At 44.7% G+C, this 14,625-nt stretch overlaps 2 protein-coding genes across 28 annotated transcripts in view; one reads left to right on the top strand and one right to left on the bottom strand.

Annotated features, from left to right (window-relative positions):
* DIAPH1 (diaphanous related formin 1) overlaps positions 1 to 4,393 on the top strand; it is an 83,017-nt gene extending 78,624 nt beyond the window's left edge. Inside the window, exon 28 of the mRNA XM_072630611.1 lies at positions 2,266 to 4,393. Coding sequence (XP_072486712.1) covers positions 2,266 to 2,420 — 155 coding nt within the window. The 3' untranslated portion in view covers positions 2,421 to 4,393. The remainder of the gene's footprint in view (positions 1 to 2,265) is intronic.
* A 7,438-nt stretch (positions 4,394 to 11,831) lies between these two features.
* The window catches only part of LOC140518407 (protocadherin gamma-C4), a 204,745-nt gene continuing 201,951 nt past the window's right edge, over positions 11,832 to 14,625 (bottom strand). For all 27 annotated transcript variants that reach the window (XM_072630564.1, XM_072630556.1, XM_072630557.1 and 24 more), the window contains exon 4: positions 11,832 to 14,000. In XM_072630564.1, the coding sequence (XP_072486665.1) occupies positions 13,774 to 14,000 (227 nt within the window). In that variant the 3' untranslated portion in view covers positions 11,832 to 13,773. The remainder of the gene's footprint in view (positions 14,001 to 14,625) is intronic.

The following is a 14,625-nucleotide window of genomic DNA, read 5'->3' as shown; positions in this document are numbered from 1 at the left end:
TAAGAATAGATCTTACCTAATCTACAAAGTGTCAGGAGTTATTTAATATATGTGTATGTTGGGAGTTGTCCTCAAACGTTTTCCTGGGCAGAGGCAGCAGTCTTACTCTGCAAAGAAAGAAAATGAGGAACAAAGCATTTCAAAATGATTCAGCATTTAAACTCTGACTGCTACATTCCTATCTCCTATTTTGACCAGACCTATCTTCCCTAACATTAGCTGCCCAAAACCACCTGACAAAAACTAGGTTATTTAATCTTTTTGAACCTGGCCTTATTTTTCCTGAGTTTAGTCAGAAATGTTACCTTACCTGTGTCCTGTTTTCCAGAGCTACAAAGAAAATGACCACATAGGAGCATTACTTCACTGCTAGAGCTTGGCCTCAAGACAGACAGTGATGTGGTTTTTGAGCCTCTTTTCTCCACAAGTGAGAAGTGAGCCAGAGGGGCAAAAAAGAACTGCAAGGAAAAGGGTGACAAATAGTTCTGAGCAGTTTTGCAAATTGAAGGGGTTCCTGGAACCTCAGGCGGAGAAAAGGAAATGGAAAGGGAATGTCTATTAAAAAAACATTATAACTTAGTTTATTCTTCTAAGTGACTTGGTGATCTTGTCCAGTAAGTTGAAGACTCCTACAGCAACTCTTTGTAGGGAAAAAAAATACCAAAACTCTAGAGAATATTCATTATTTATGGAACTCCCAAAGCATTTATGTCCCACACTGCCTAGGAAGTGATAAAACTTAAGTCTAGCCAACTGGAATATTAGAAAACTGCTATTGGGAAATACGTTTACTCTTTTAGACAGTATTTTGTGCCAGTAAGTGGAAGAGGAAAAGGAGACTTCAAGAGAAGAACTGAGGCCATGTTATATGTACACCCTACTCTGCCCCCATTGGTAGTTTCTGCAACTGAGAGGTAGTTTTGCAAGTGAGAGGACCAGTGGGTTTGGGTGGTGATGGAGACTGAGAGCTCAACACAGCTGGCAGCCACAGAAACAAAAGGAATGGGGCTGGTGCTTACTTGGGCTTTCTAATCCAGTTTTGCTGTTCTTCAGATAAAGATTTTCTGCTGCTCCAGAGAGAGCAGAAATTCTAGGGGTATCTTGTACATAGATTATACCAGATTCTGTACTTTTCTCAGGTTCTCTTCACCTGTTGATACCATGATCCCCTCAGCCACCCCACTGTGTTCCATCCTCCATGTTGTCTTACCCTATCCTTCCCCATTTTCCCATATATATTTCCAAATGCATGCTGTTTGTACTTAGAGGCCATGGGAAGGGACAGTAGTGACAAAGATGTATGGTTGTGAAGAGTTGCCTTTGTGTCCTAGGGGCATGAAGCCGTGAGAAACAAGCTCTGCATACCTGGGAGCCAATTAGAAGTTCTAGTGGACAGAACAGAAGGAGAGAGGGCGCTGTTTATGATTACTGGTGTTAGAATTGGGGTACCTCCAATGGCAGCCTTAGGGCTGCAGCTGGAATGTCATCTTTTGGCCTCAGGTTGCTTATTATAACAGGAATTTTAACTTAAGAGTCTGTAGAAAAGGTCTATGGATAGATTTCGGGGGACCCATTATATTTAGCATTTCCTTCCTTCAGTTAAAAACATTGAAAAGCATTACTCTGAGAAGGGGTTCATAGGATTTACCAGATTGTCAAAGGGGCCCGTGGCACAAAAAATAAAGGGTAAAGAACCTCTGTTTTGTAGGATCCACCTAATGCATATTCTGTAGTCTGCAGATAACTCTGTCCATCCTAGCTTATCTTGAAATAAGATCTATAGCTTCAGGATCACATTGTTCATCATAAATGGATGGGATGTTAGGAAGTGTAGGGTTTTTTTTCCCTTGATGGTGAAAGCAGTTAAGAAAGAATCATCTGGATGCAAGGTGTGCATGTGCTAATGAAACATAGTCCTTCCTAGTACTTCTGTCTGTGGCAGGTCCTCTGCCACCTGCAGAAGGCTCCTCCAGGGTATGGGGGATGCTATCCTGCCTGTGTGACCAGCTGAACACTGAGCTGGCAAAGAGTGAATTAATCCGTGACTAAGATGGACTGGACTCTCTTATCCCTCACTCGACCATCTTGTCCTCCTTATTTCACTAAGATATTCCTCCTCTCTATTGTTGACTCATGGTTTTCCACATGCTGTCCAGAGCAGTACACACATTAGCCTAGGCCTCAGTTGATTCTCTGTCCCATAGATGGAAGGGGCCAAAGAAGCAGGTTTTCCCAGGACAGTGTCTCACCTCTGTTCTCTTACAGCCAACAGGAAGGCCGGATGTGCAGCCTCCTCTTTACTCGACTCGGATCTGGCAAAGAAGGACGCCATGATTTCATGTTCTGCCAAGGTGTCCAAGAGTGAGGGAAGCCGGGACGTACACGATGAAAATAAGGAACTGATTGGTCGTGCGAGCTAGGCCTGGGCTTCACAGCAGCACTGGCTGAACAGCTGAGCCCAAGGCAGCCCTGCCTTGCAGCATGAGCCTAGGGGGTCAAGTGGATTTTCCTCTATGTCAGCCAACCTTCCCTGCCTTCTTTCTCTGGCCTGCTGCTCTCTGTATAGCATACACAGCTTTAGCTGTCTGGAGGCAAGAAGGAAAGGGCACTGTGGAAGAAGCTCTAGACAACCGCTCAGCACTGGCTGTTGCATTACCAAAGCAGGGACCATCTATGCTGCCTTAACCCTAACTCTCTTTCCTTTGTTATTGTGGTGCCACACCTCAGGTGGTGCCCAACCTGCTTCCTCAGTCCCTGGCTCCCAAGGGGCTCACCCCAAGGTCACTCTGGCTGGATTCGTGTTCTTTCTGCTTCTTGTGCCCTGCTGTGGCTTCTCTAGCCCTAGAAACCGCATGGGGCTCTGGAACTTTCTGGCCATATTCTTATCTCTCCTGTCATTGCTACCATTCGTGCTTTCTTCTCCCTCTTTCCATTTGCTATTGATATTTATTGTTTGTGGTGAGGTATTGGTTGCTGCTTCCAAAGAAATGAGGAGCAGCTCTCGTCCCACCCTAGGGAAGGACCCCTCCTCCCAGCTTAACAAAGCAAAAAGAACTGGACCACTACTATCCAGCTATGGCACGAACTAGAGCACCTGAGGGAAAGTGACCCTAGAGTCTGGGCATTGCTGGATAGGGCATCAAGACGTGACATCCTCCCCACACCTACGTCCTTTCTTATTGCCCCTCCCTCCCTCCCTTTGTCTTTTGCACTTGCCCCCCAACTGCCCTTGTTATTCTTAGGGCCTTGGCTCCTCTCCATCTGAAGTTTCAGCTGTTATATGGCTGCATAAAACCCCCATCCTCTCCAAGTCTCCAGGGGAAGGGGAGGCAGAGCCTCCTGGCTAAGAAATTGTTTTGCAAATGGATCTATTTTTGTATAAGATGTTGTTTTTTAGAAAATATACAAAAAAAAAATCCCTCTTCCCTGTTCCCTTACCTCTCTCCCTCCTGAATGTGAGAGGTCCTGGAATTTCTTCCCTTCCCTTATCCCCAGAGACTAGGACCCACCTCACTGCCCTCATCTGAATCTGTTCAGTGCACAGGTTCAAACTCCAAGCCCTAAGCAATATTCTGGATTATTAATTTTTGAGATCTGTGGGTAGCTTGGTACTTTTTCCCTGACCAGACAAGGCCAGGCCAAGGAACTGAGAGGACTCAGATACTGCTGAGTTTTTTATAAATTTAATATATTTGAAGAGCCAAATGTGCAAATGCTAACTGGGCACCACCATAGGAGAGGAGAGAGGTCCAGATGAAGAATGATCAGGGTGGGGTGGAATCATGTAAGTAGGATGCTTTGAAATCATGTGAGTAGGATGCTCCATAGGCACTGTAACCTCACCCTACACTGGATACAATTTTGTGCCATATCCCCTAGCAAAGTAAAGCTAGAATTCCCAAATGTCAGGGATCATCCCTGCCCTCCTCACGTTCCCTTCACTCCCTTACTCATAGATAAGAAGAGGAGAGTGGGACCCTCTAAGTTTAATCGCAGGAATGGTAGTTGCTGGGACAAGAGGAAAGGTTAGGAGGAAGGACCATAGGGTTAAATCTAGAGGACTCAAGGGCAGAAAGGGAATTCTGGGAATTTGGGAGGTCCAAAATCCTGAGCTTAGGATTTGGGGCAACAACAGCTGCTATGAGAACTTTTTTCAGATGCTGTGGTTATAGGGAGTACTTCCTACTCCCATTGTCCCTCCCTGCTGGCTGACACTTGGACTTTGAGCCTTTCTTTTTTAAATCACTTTTGCTAAGATGCATTTGATAAAAAAAATAATAAAGGGCAAGATAGAAATCTATTTCCCTCGCCTTTTGGGCTTCTGGGACGTGTCTTTGCCTCTGACTTGTTGGGTTAATTTGTTTCAAACTGTTAATAAAGCATTGGAACGGTATTTGGTCTAGTCTTCTTTGTTAGGTTTTTGCCTACTCCTCCATGCCCCCAAATATACAACCTTCCCTTCCCAGTCCACTTGAGAAAAACCAAGGGCCTTCCCCCTCCGGCTGGGTCAGTAATAAATTTGTCACTAATTCATATCACCAGGTTTGAACACCTCCTGTGTTCTAAGAGCATAAGTCTGGGAATGCAAATATGAAAAATGAGAATTCCTGTGCTTGAGCTTGAAATCTAATGGGAGGATGTGATGTGCACAAATAAATGTAGCATAATGTAGATTAATAAATGAATCTATAGCTTTAAAGTTTGCAGAAAAGTTTTATGTGTATGTGGACACATACTCATTTGGGTCTTAAAACAACCCTGTAGACTAGTAAAGTGTCAAACTCAGATGGAAATGGATCCCTGTGAGTAGCATGTTGAAATAGAAAACAACAGAAGAACAGGTAGTAATTGAACAGGCAAAAGGAGGAGGGTATTCCAGATGGAGGGGACTGATGGAGGAAAGGCATGGAGTGTCCTGGGTAGAGAGTGAGCTAGCTTGTTTGGAGGATAGAGTGTAGAGAATATTGAGATGGTCAGATCTGAAAAATTATTTTGGCAGCTAGTAACTCCTAAGAACTTTATCATTAGGGCAGTTAGCATCTGGGTAGAGAGCTCTTTGAAGTGACTGCTGCTGCTGTTACTGCTGCCTCCGAGGCCCCTGCTGTGCCTCAGGACCTGCACCCACCATGGTGGCACAGACCTCTTCTTCGGACCTCCTAAGTTGTCTTAGGCTGGAAAAATGTCTCCTTCTGACCTTTTGTTGGCTCTACCAATCCAAAATTTGATTTGAGGTGGTATTTTAAAGTTGTTTGGAGGGGAATATTGGGGTAGTTTAGTTGTTTCCTGGCTCGTACTCCACCATTTTCTCACGTCTTAATTTTTGGCCCTACTTTTTAGCTCATGCTTACCTCTTACTGTGCCCTACCCTTCAGTTTATACTAGGGAAGGAGATCCAAGTCAGGCAACCAACAAGCATTTAATAATTGCCCATTATGTGCCAGGCACTGTGCTAGCTGCTAGGGATAGAAATACAAAGACAGTGCCTACCTTAGAAGAGCTTGTCTTCTGCTGGGTGATTGCTACATGTTCGCAGATAAGTACAGGTAGGATAGGTACAAAATAAATATGTAGAAATGGGTGGGGCAATAATTAAGGAAATTTTTTAAAATAATATTTTTCCTAATTACATTACATTACAAATTTTTAACATTCACTTTTTTAAAAATTGAGTTTCAGTTTTTTCTTTCTCTACTCTCCCTTCCCTAAGACAGCCTTCCCCCGAAAAAACCCTTGAAAAAAACAGTGAAAAATAGTATGCTTTGATCTGCATTCAGACTCCATCAGTTCTTTCTCTGGAGGTGGATAGCATTTTTCATAATGAGTCCTTTGGAATTGTCTTAGATGATTGTGTTGCTGAGAACAGCTACATCATTCACCATTGATCATTGTACAGTATTTATTGCTATTACAATGAACAATATTCTTCTGGTTCAGCTCATTTCACTTTGTGTCACCTTATGTAAGTCCAGGTTTTTCTGAAATCAGCTAGGTCATCATTTATTGGGCTGGACATTGTTTCATTCTGTCATTTTGTGGATTCTGCTGCTCTAGAATTTGTTTAGAGTCATTTTTACATGCGTTTGGAGGAGTTTGAGTGAGAGTTCAAGTAAGTCCCTGCTTTTACTCCGACATCCTGCCTCAGTATTCCCCTCTTCCCTCATCATTTCTTTTTTTAATTTTATTTGTTTTCAGTGTTCTACAATCACTTCCATATATCTTAGATTTTTTCCCCTCCCTCACCTCCTTTCCCCCTACCTCCCCGCTCTCTCCCTGAGACAGCATGCAATTTTATATAGGTTCTACACATATATTCCTATTAAATACATTTTCACCTTAGTCATGTTGCATAGAAGAATTAAAATGAATGGGAGAAATCATAAACCAAAACATAATAGAAAAGAAAATGATCTGCTTCGTTCTGCTATTGAGACCATTGGGAATTTTTTAAATGCTTGCATTGTAATGAAGTGCTAAGTCTACCAGAAAAATTCCTTGCACATTGTGGTTGTTGCTGTGTACAAAGTTCTCCTGGTTCTGCTCCTTTCACTCAGCATCAGTTCATATAAGTCTTTCCAGGTCTCTCTGAAGTCTTCCTGTTCATCATTTCTTACAGCACAATATTCCATTACATTCATATACCACAATTTATTCAGTCATTCCCCAATTGATGGGCATCCCCTTGATTTCCAGTTTTTGGCCACCACAAAGAGAGCTGCTATAAATATTTTTGTACATGTGGAACCCTTTTCCATTTTTATGATCTCTTGGGGATACAGTCCTAGAAGTGGTATTGCTCGGTCAAAGGGTATGCACATTTTTGTAGCCCTTTGGGCATAGTTTCAAATTGCTCTCCAGAATGGTTGGATCAGCTCACAGTTCCACCTACAATGAATTAGTGTTCCAACTCTCCCACATCTTCTCTAACATTTATTGTCTTCCTGTTTTGTCATGTTAACCAATTTGATAGATGTGATGTGATATCTCCGAGTAGTTTTGATTTGCATCTCTCTAATCGATAGTGATTTAGAGCATTTTTTCATATGACTATAGATAGCTTTAATTTCTTCCTCTGAAAACTGCCTGTTTATATCCTTTGACCATTTATCGATTGGTGAATGACTTGTATTCTTGTACATTTGACTCAGTTCTCTATATATTTTAGAAATGAGACCTTTATCACAGATACTAGTTGCAAAAATTCTTTCCCAGTTTTCTGCTTCTCTCCTAATTTTGGTTGCATTGGGTTTGGTTGTGCAAAAACTTTTCAATTTAATGTAATCAAAATTATCCATTTTGCACTTCATAATGTTTCCTATCTCTTGTTTAGTCAAAAATTCTTCTCTTCTCCATAAATCTGATAAATACACTGTTCCTTGCTCCACTAATATGTTTATAATATCAATCTTTATATCTAGATCATGTACCCACTTGGACTTTATTTTTGTATATGGTGTCAGGCATTGGTCTATTCTTAGTTTCTGCCGCACTGTTATCCAGTTTTCCCAAAAAGTTTTGTCAAACAGTGAGTTCTTATCCCAGAAGCTGGGGTCCTTGGGTTTATCAAACAGTAATTGCTCTATTCATTGACTACTATGTCTTGAGTACCTAACCTATTCCACTCGTCTACCCTTCTGTTTCTTAGCCAGTACCAAATGGTTTTGTTAATTGCTGCTTTATAATACAATTTGAGATCTGGTAGAGCTAGGCCACCTTCCCTAGCATTTCTTTTCATTAGTTACCTTGAAATTCTGAACCTTTTGTTCTTCCAGTTGAATTTGGATATTATTTTTTCTAGCTCTAGAAAATAATTATCTAATAATTTGATTAGTATGGCACTGAATAAGTAAATTAATTTAGGTAGAATTGTCATTTTTATTACATTGACTCGGCCTACCCACAAGCAACTGATGTTTTTCACTTACTTAGATCTGACTTTATTTGTGTGAAAAGTGTTTTGTAATTGTTTTCATATAGTCCCTGGGTTTGTTTTGGCAGGTAGACTCCCAGATATTTTATGTTGTCTACCCTAGCTTTAAACGCCCTCATCATTTCTTATAGTCCAGAAGTATTCCATTGCAATCATATACCACAACTTGTTAAATCATTTCCCAATTGTCAGTCATTCCCTTAATTTCCAATTCTTCACCACCTTAAAAAGAGCTATTATAAACAGTTTTATACAAATAGGTCCTTCCCCCTTCCACTACCCCCCCTTTTAAAAAAAAATCTCTTTGAGATACAGACCTGGTGAAGACATTTCTGGGTTAAGGGTATGCAGTTTTATAGCCCTTTCAACATAGTTACAAATTGTTCTTTAGAATGGTTAGATTAGTTCACAACTCCATCAACAGTGCATTAGTCTCCCAATTTTCCCGCATCCTCTCCAACATTTACAATTTTACTTTTCTGTAATATTAGCCAATGTGATAGATGTGAGGTGGTACCTCAGAGTTGTTTTAGGTTACATTTCTCCAATCAGTAGTGATTTAGAGCATTATTTCATATGACCATAGATAGCTTTGATTTCTTCATCTGAAAACTACCTGTTCATGTCCTTTGATCAAGTGGGGAATGACTTGTATTATAAATTTGACCCAGTTCTCTACATATTTTAGAAATGAAACCTTTATCTGAGACATTTTCTATACAGAATTTCCCCAGCTTTCTGCTTTCCTTTTAGTGTTGGTTGCATTGGTTGTGCTTGCGCAAAACTTTTAGTTTAACTGAAGTAATTATAAAAGGCCTCTTGAAGGAGAAGACATGAACTGAGCCTCGAAAGATACTAGGCCTTCCAGAAAGTAAAGGTGAAGGAAGAGAGCATTCTAGGCATAGAGGGACAACCTGCAAAGGCATGAACATTGGAAGCCAAATGTCATTTGTATGGACAGCAAGGAGGCCAATTTGATTGTGGGGTAGGGTGTATGAGGGAGAGTCGAGCAAGGATGGGGAGCCTGTAGCCTCAAGGCCACATGTGGCCCTCCAGGTCCTCAAGTGCAGCCCTTTGAATCCAAACTTCATAGAGCAAATCTTCTTAAAGGATTTGTTGTGTAAAACTTGGACTCAGTCAAAAGGCTGCACCCAAGGACCTAGAAGACCACATGTGACTTCCAGGCTGAAGGTTTCCCACCACTGGTCAAGAGTAATAATAATCAGCTTGGAAAAGTAGAGTAAAATGCCAAGCAGAGTAATTAGTATTTTATCCTATGGACAGTTATATGCATAGGAGTAACAAGATCAGAGAGGTGCTTTAGGAATATCAGTTTGGTGACTGGGTGGAATGTGGAGGGGGTGCAATTTGAGGCAGGGAGAATAAAGAGGATTTTTTATTTTTGTAATACTACAGACAGGAGGCGATAAAGGCCTGCATTAGGGTCATTGTGGTATGGGTAGAGAAGAGGACAGATGCAAAGGAAGTTGAGGTCATGAAATACATGACTTAACAAGTGATTGTATATGGCAGGGAGCAAGTGAGAGAATAAGGAGTCCAGGATGATTCTTCAGTTGTGAGCCTGGGCAACTCTAAGAAAATGAAGCAAGCAGATGAAGCAGGTTTAGGAGTCAAGATGAAGACATGTTGAGTGTGAGATGCTTGCGGGACATTCAAGTAGAATTGCAGTTAGAAATAGGGGACCGGAATTCAGGAGAGATGAGGACTGGATTTGTAGATCTGGGAGTTATCTTCCTGGAGATCATCATTGACACCATGAGTTCTGATAAGACCACTGAAAGAGGAGAAATGCCAGGATACAATGGGAGACATCTATGACAAAGGGACAGAATTACAAATAATGAAACGTAGAGAAAACTGCCAGAGCAGTGTTACAGCAACTCATTGACTGTCCAGGAGGGGGTGCTCAACGGTGCCAAATGCAGAACAGAGGTCAAGAATTTGAATGGAGGCAAGGCCATGGTTTAGCACAGCCCTGAGACCTCTGCTCTTTACTCAGCGGAAATGAATCAGTTGCACCGTGCCCTTAACTTTGTTCTTTCCTCCACCTCCTGGTCACTGACAAATACACTCTGGATGAGCCCACCAGACTCTTGGAGCCCCAGCTGTCATTGTTTGAGTTTTTTCAGATAAAAGCACAGGAAACTGCCTGCCATGACTGAAACGTGAGAGACACGAAAAATTCTAGGCTAGGAAGTGATAGTATATACATAGCCCTCAGATCTCCTGACCTTCCCTGTCTCGCCCCGGACAAGAAGCCTGAGGTCAGGATAGTAGCCACAGTCTGGTGCTGGGGCTACAAATAAAGCCCTTTAAATAGGCCTAGAGTCTGGATGTCTGTGGTCCCATCCAGACGCCAGGTGTGGGGCAGCTCTTGCGGGCAAGGGTCTCTGAAATGGAATGTAGCTGGTAGAGGGAGGGAGGGGCTGCTCCCCCATTTTCCCTCCTCGACCCCAACAATGCTTTCGTGCTCACATACCAATCTGGGGACCACAGCTGCCCACGCACCCATTCAAGTCTGCAGCCTTGCCAGGAATAGAACCCAGGCATCCAGAACCCGCAGAACCGCCTTCATCTCCTGCCCAGCTGTCAGGAGCCAAATCCAGGCTCCCACCCTAGTTATACACTCCGCCCACCCTGGGCAATTGCTCCCAGAAACTCAGTGAGAAGGTTGGGTTTCCATGACAACGCACTTAGGCTGCTGGGAAGGGTGAGATGGGACCGAGAGCGAAGTACGGAAAGGGGGGAGCGTTCCTCCCTGCTGGTGGGGTAGCCCAGCTTTCCCTCCTATGATTGCATTCGTCTCCGTCTCCCCTCCCCCTCCTTCCCTCCCTCTTGGTGTTTTTGCCGCATCTCAGGCAGCAACCACCTTGGAATCCAAATGTTGCTACGGGAAAAACTGCAGAGAGAAGGGGAGGGGGAGCGGGGGAGAAACGGAGATTGGTAGAAAAAGGAGAGAGGGAGAGAGAGAGGAGAGTGAATGGAAAAAAACCAGAAGGCAGAAGCTGGGGGTGGGGCGCAGCAGAGAGCTAGCTGTCTGTGTCTGGGGGATGGACATTTCCTGCGGATGCTTCAGTCCTATCGGGTCTGGGCAAGGGGATCCTCCACCACAGTGGGAGGTGGCTGCAGAGTTATGGAGGGGAAAGTGTGTGTGTGTGTGTGTGTGTGTGTGTGTGTGTGTGTGTGTGTGTGTGTGTGTGTGTGTGTGTGTGTGTGGTGTGCAGTGGGTATGGGGCTGGCTTTGCAAATAGGGAAACTGCGGTAGAGGCTGCCCGACCCTGCGGACAGGGAGGAAGGTTAGGTTCACGTTCCCTTGCCTCCTAGCCCCTCCGACGCTGCTGCAGTCACTGATGCTGAGTAACTCCGCCCTGCTCCCTGGGAAGCAGCCATATTAGAGCCAGGGATTTATTTTTAGCGGAGAGTGGGAGGGGGTTGAGGAAACACCACCTCCCTTTTCGATTCTCCCTTTCCCTTCCCCCCTCTTCCAGTCGACTTCCTAGCTCTTAACACTCGTGGCTTGCTGGCCAGCCAGCTCCAGTCCCCTCCCCCCATGCCTCTTCTTTTGCCTAGATACCGGTGCTAGGAGATGTAACAGAGAGGCACGGCTACAAGTATACCACCCCACACCTAATTACGCATCCACCATGACGCATATCCACACAAAATCGCAAGCAGACACTCACAACCACACCCAATTACACACATCACCACTAATACACTCATGTGCACAATCACACAACCACATCTAGTCACACATAATCCAACAACCCCATGGTCCACACACAGAAACACCCTCTTCTCAACCCAGGCTCCCCAGGTCTCCCCATCTGCAGGCTCCCCTACTGACCATCTCTTCTTGCATTGAAACACGAGGACCAAACGGTTCAGAAGAAACCATTTTATTATTTTTCCCAAAGAAAAAGCTATATAAATATTAGAGTATAAAACTTGCGTGTATGGGGGGAGGAGCGCTACGTGGCTATTCGAGGGAAGCTTCTACAGAAGGGGTACAGAGGTCAGTACTGGGAAAGCGAGATTGGGCTGGGAGGGGGAGCTGCAGCACACAGACACAGCGTAAAGCACAGCACTTGGGGAAGGAGCGGGAGCAGCTGGAGACAAAGCCCCAGTGCTGCTGTCCGCTCGTCACCACAAAAGCAAGCACACGGCACTAGCTACACACGGGCTACTCTACACCAGCTCAGAGGTTTCGGTCAGGGTCACTACTCACTACACTAAAAAGTGGTGAAATGTGGGAGGGTCTCCTCTGTGTAAACAGGACTAGGACAGCCCCAGTCGGGCCAGGGTCAGGACAATCTGAAGGTGGAGATCTAAGCAGTGGGAAACATTACCCAGGCTCCAGGAAATTCTGGAAAAGGGTAGGGAGGGGCAAAGTAGAATAAATGGCACCTTAGAGGGCGAGGGAATATGAAATTCATGGGGAGCTACAGGAGAGCCCCTCCTCCCTCCCCTGACCATCTGTCTCTCTGCTCCTGGGTCTCTTTCCTAGTGTTTGGGGATAGAGAACATGATATCTATCTGACCATCATGCAGAAACTTGGGGAGGGGGGAGTGTGTGGCTTCCTGTACTGGTCAAACTGCCCTGGAACTGGCCTACACTGACCCTTTCTGTTTTTCCTGATAAAAAAGAGAGTATTCATATCCCTGGATTGCCTATGGCAACTTTCTCTATGTCCAGATGACCTAGCCTCAATTACCTCCCCCCCAACTCTCCCTTACATGAGACCACCCACATATTTCCCCATGTACATATATACCAGTCCCAGGAGCTCAATCTCACTTTGATGCCATTTGGCTCACTTTAAATCTCATATGGGCAAGGTGACAGTGCCCAGAGCCAGAAGCCTGAGGCTTTGTATCCAGGGGACTGGGCCCAATTCAGAGCTCTCTTGTCCACAGGGCACTTGACTCTTAGACAGTTCTAAAATATGGGGGCTTGATTAGTTCAGGGAGCCCAACCAGTAACTTGTGGGAGCCTACTTCAAGATCCTGACCAAAGATTTGTTTTTCTTTCTAGTGGAAAGGTACCCCCCTCCCTATACCCTCCCTATGATCCCACCATGCCATGCTATTTCCCAACATGCAATGGATTCTTTTGCTGAGGGGTGGAGAAAGATTAGGAGATAGGAACTCTGAAGAGAACGGTCCCATAACTCAACCCTGGTCCCTGTTTACTGGGGCCTTGGGCAAAGGCTGAGGGCGGAAAGTTTTCTCCAAACCCAGTCCATATAAAAGTAAGTAGAGAAGTGAAAATATTTGAAGTTGGTTTAGAAAGTGGGAGTCAGAGGTCGCTGTGCTCCCACAACTCTCCACAGGTATGAGATGAGCACAGTTCTGCCCCCACTCCCCAGATCTTAAGGCCACTCAGCCTAAGGTCTCATAATACCCATAATACCCAAAAGAAGAGTGGGGGAGCTTAGAGGTTTGGGATTGGGAGACACAGTCAACCTAACTGATGGGGAGGAATGTATGGGGGGACAAATGTAACTGGGGCTTCTAAGCTAGGGATGGAGGAAAGGAGGGGACTTCTATATGAATCTCTGTATCTGTACTGTTCCCATGGGCACAGCATTTTTACTGGGGACTCCTGGCAGTACCCCCTTTGCATATTCAATCCCTTTGGAGGCACAGAAGAGGGTATTCACAGGGCACTTATTTGTGTTTCCCAAGAGGGAGGGGTCACCATAGCCCCCACCAGCAGCCTGAGGGTGATCCCCCACATTCTGGGGGTTCAGGGAACTGGAGAAAGGTTGGCTTGGTGGGAGGGGTTTGCCCTGTGGCCCTGTGCTTGGGACCTAATACTGACCCTACTTCTTTTCCTTCTTGCCAGATTTCTTCTTATTTCCATTGCCACCTGCCGGGGCCTTGCCATCTCTCTTTCCAGCAGCATTGGCCAAGGTGGCAGTGCTGCCTGGGATGTATACGTTCTGCCTATAGTCAGGCACGTGCTGTAGTGTGAACTGGGGCCCGTAGCGGGCACTCAGACCCATGGTGCCTGCCCCACCGCCAAGGGTCGAACTTCCATCAGCAGCTTCTGAAGAGAGAAAAAGAAGAATCAGAATGTGATTGAGGGAGCCCCTGGGACCTTCCAATCCAGCTCTGCTGACTGCCCCCAACCCACACTCCCTGGCTTACAACTCTGGGAAGTCAAAGTCACTGGATTGTCTTCATTTTTAAAATGAGAGGGCTGGACTAGATTATTAGGAGAGACATATATCTATCACAAAGAAGAGAGGTCGGACTTGGAGCTAGACCTGGGTTTATCTGCAAGTAGGTGTAGTGGATAGCGCCTGGAGTCAGGAAGACCTGAATTCAAATTTGCATTCAGGTACTTACTACCCTGTACAACCCTGGGCAAATCACTTAACCTCTGTCTTCCTCAGTTTCCTCAAAGGTAAAATGGTGATAATTATAGCAGCACTTAACTCTCAAAGTTGTTGTGAAGGGTTAAATGAAGTAATATGTGTAAAGCTCTTAATAAACCACCCGGCACTAGTAAGCGCTCTATAAATCCTTATTTCCTTTCTTTCTTAATCCTGATATCTCCCCTCAAGAGATTATGAAATTATGGGAGAACAGAGCCTAGGAGTCCTAACTCTCACATCATTCCAGTTTACTCCCCCTGGTTCCACTGGTAACTTTTGAGTCTCCCAGTGCTG

Source organism: Notamacropus eugenii, chromosome 1 (genome assembly GCF_028372415.1).
Source record: "Notamacropus eugenii isolate mMacEug1 chromosome 1, mMacEug1.pri_v2, whole genome shotgun sequence".
NCBI classification, from domain to species: Eukaryota; Metazoa; Chordata; class Mammalia; order Diprotodontia; family Macropodidae; genus Notamacropus; species Notamacropus eugenii.
The sequence above is the reverse complement of the archived record's forward strand: the minus strand, read 5'-3'. Positions and strand labels throughout refer to the sequence as shown.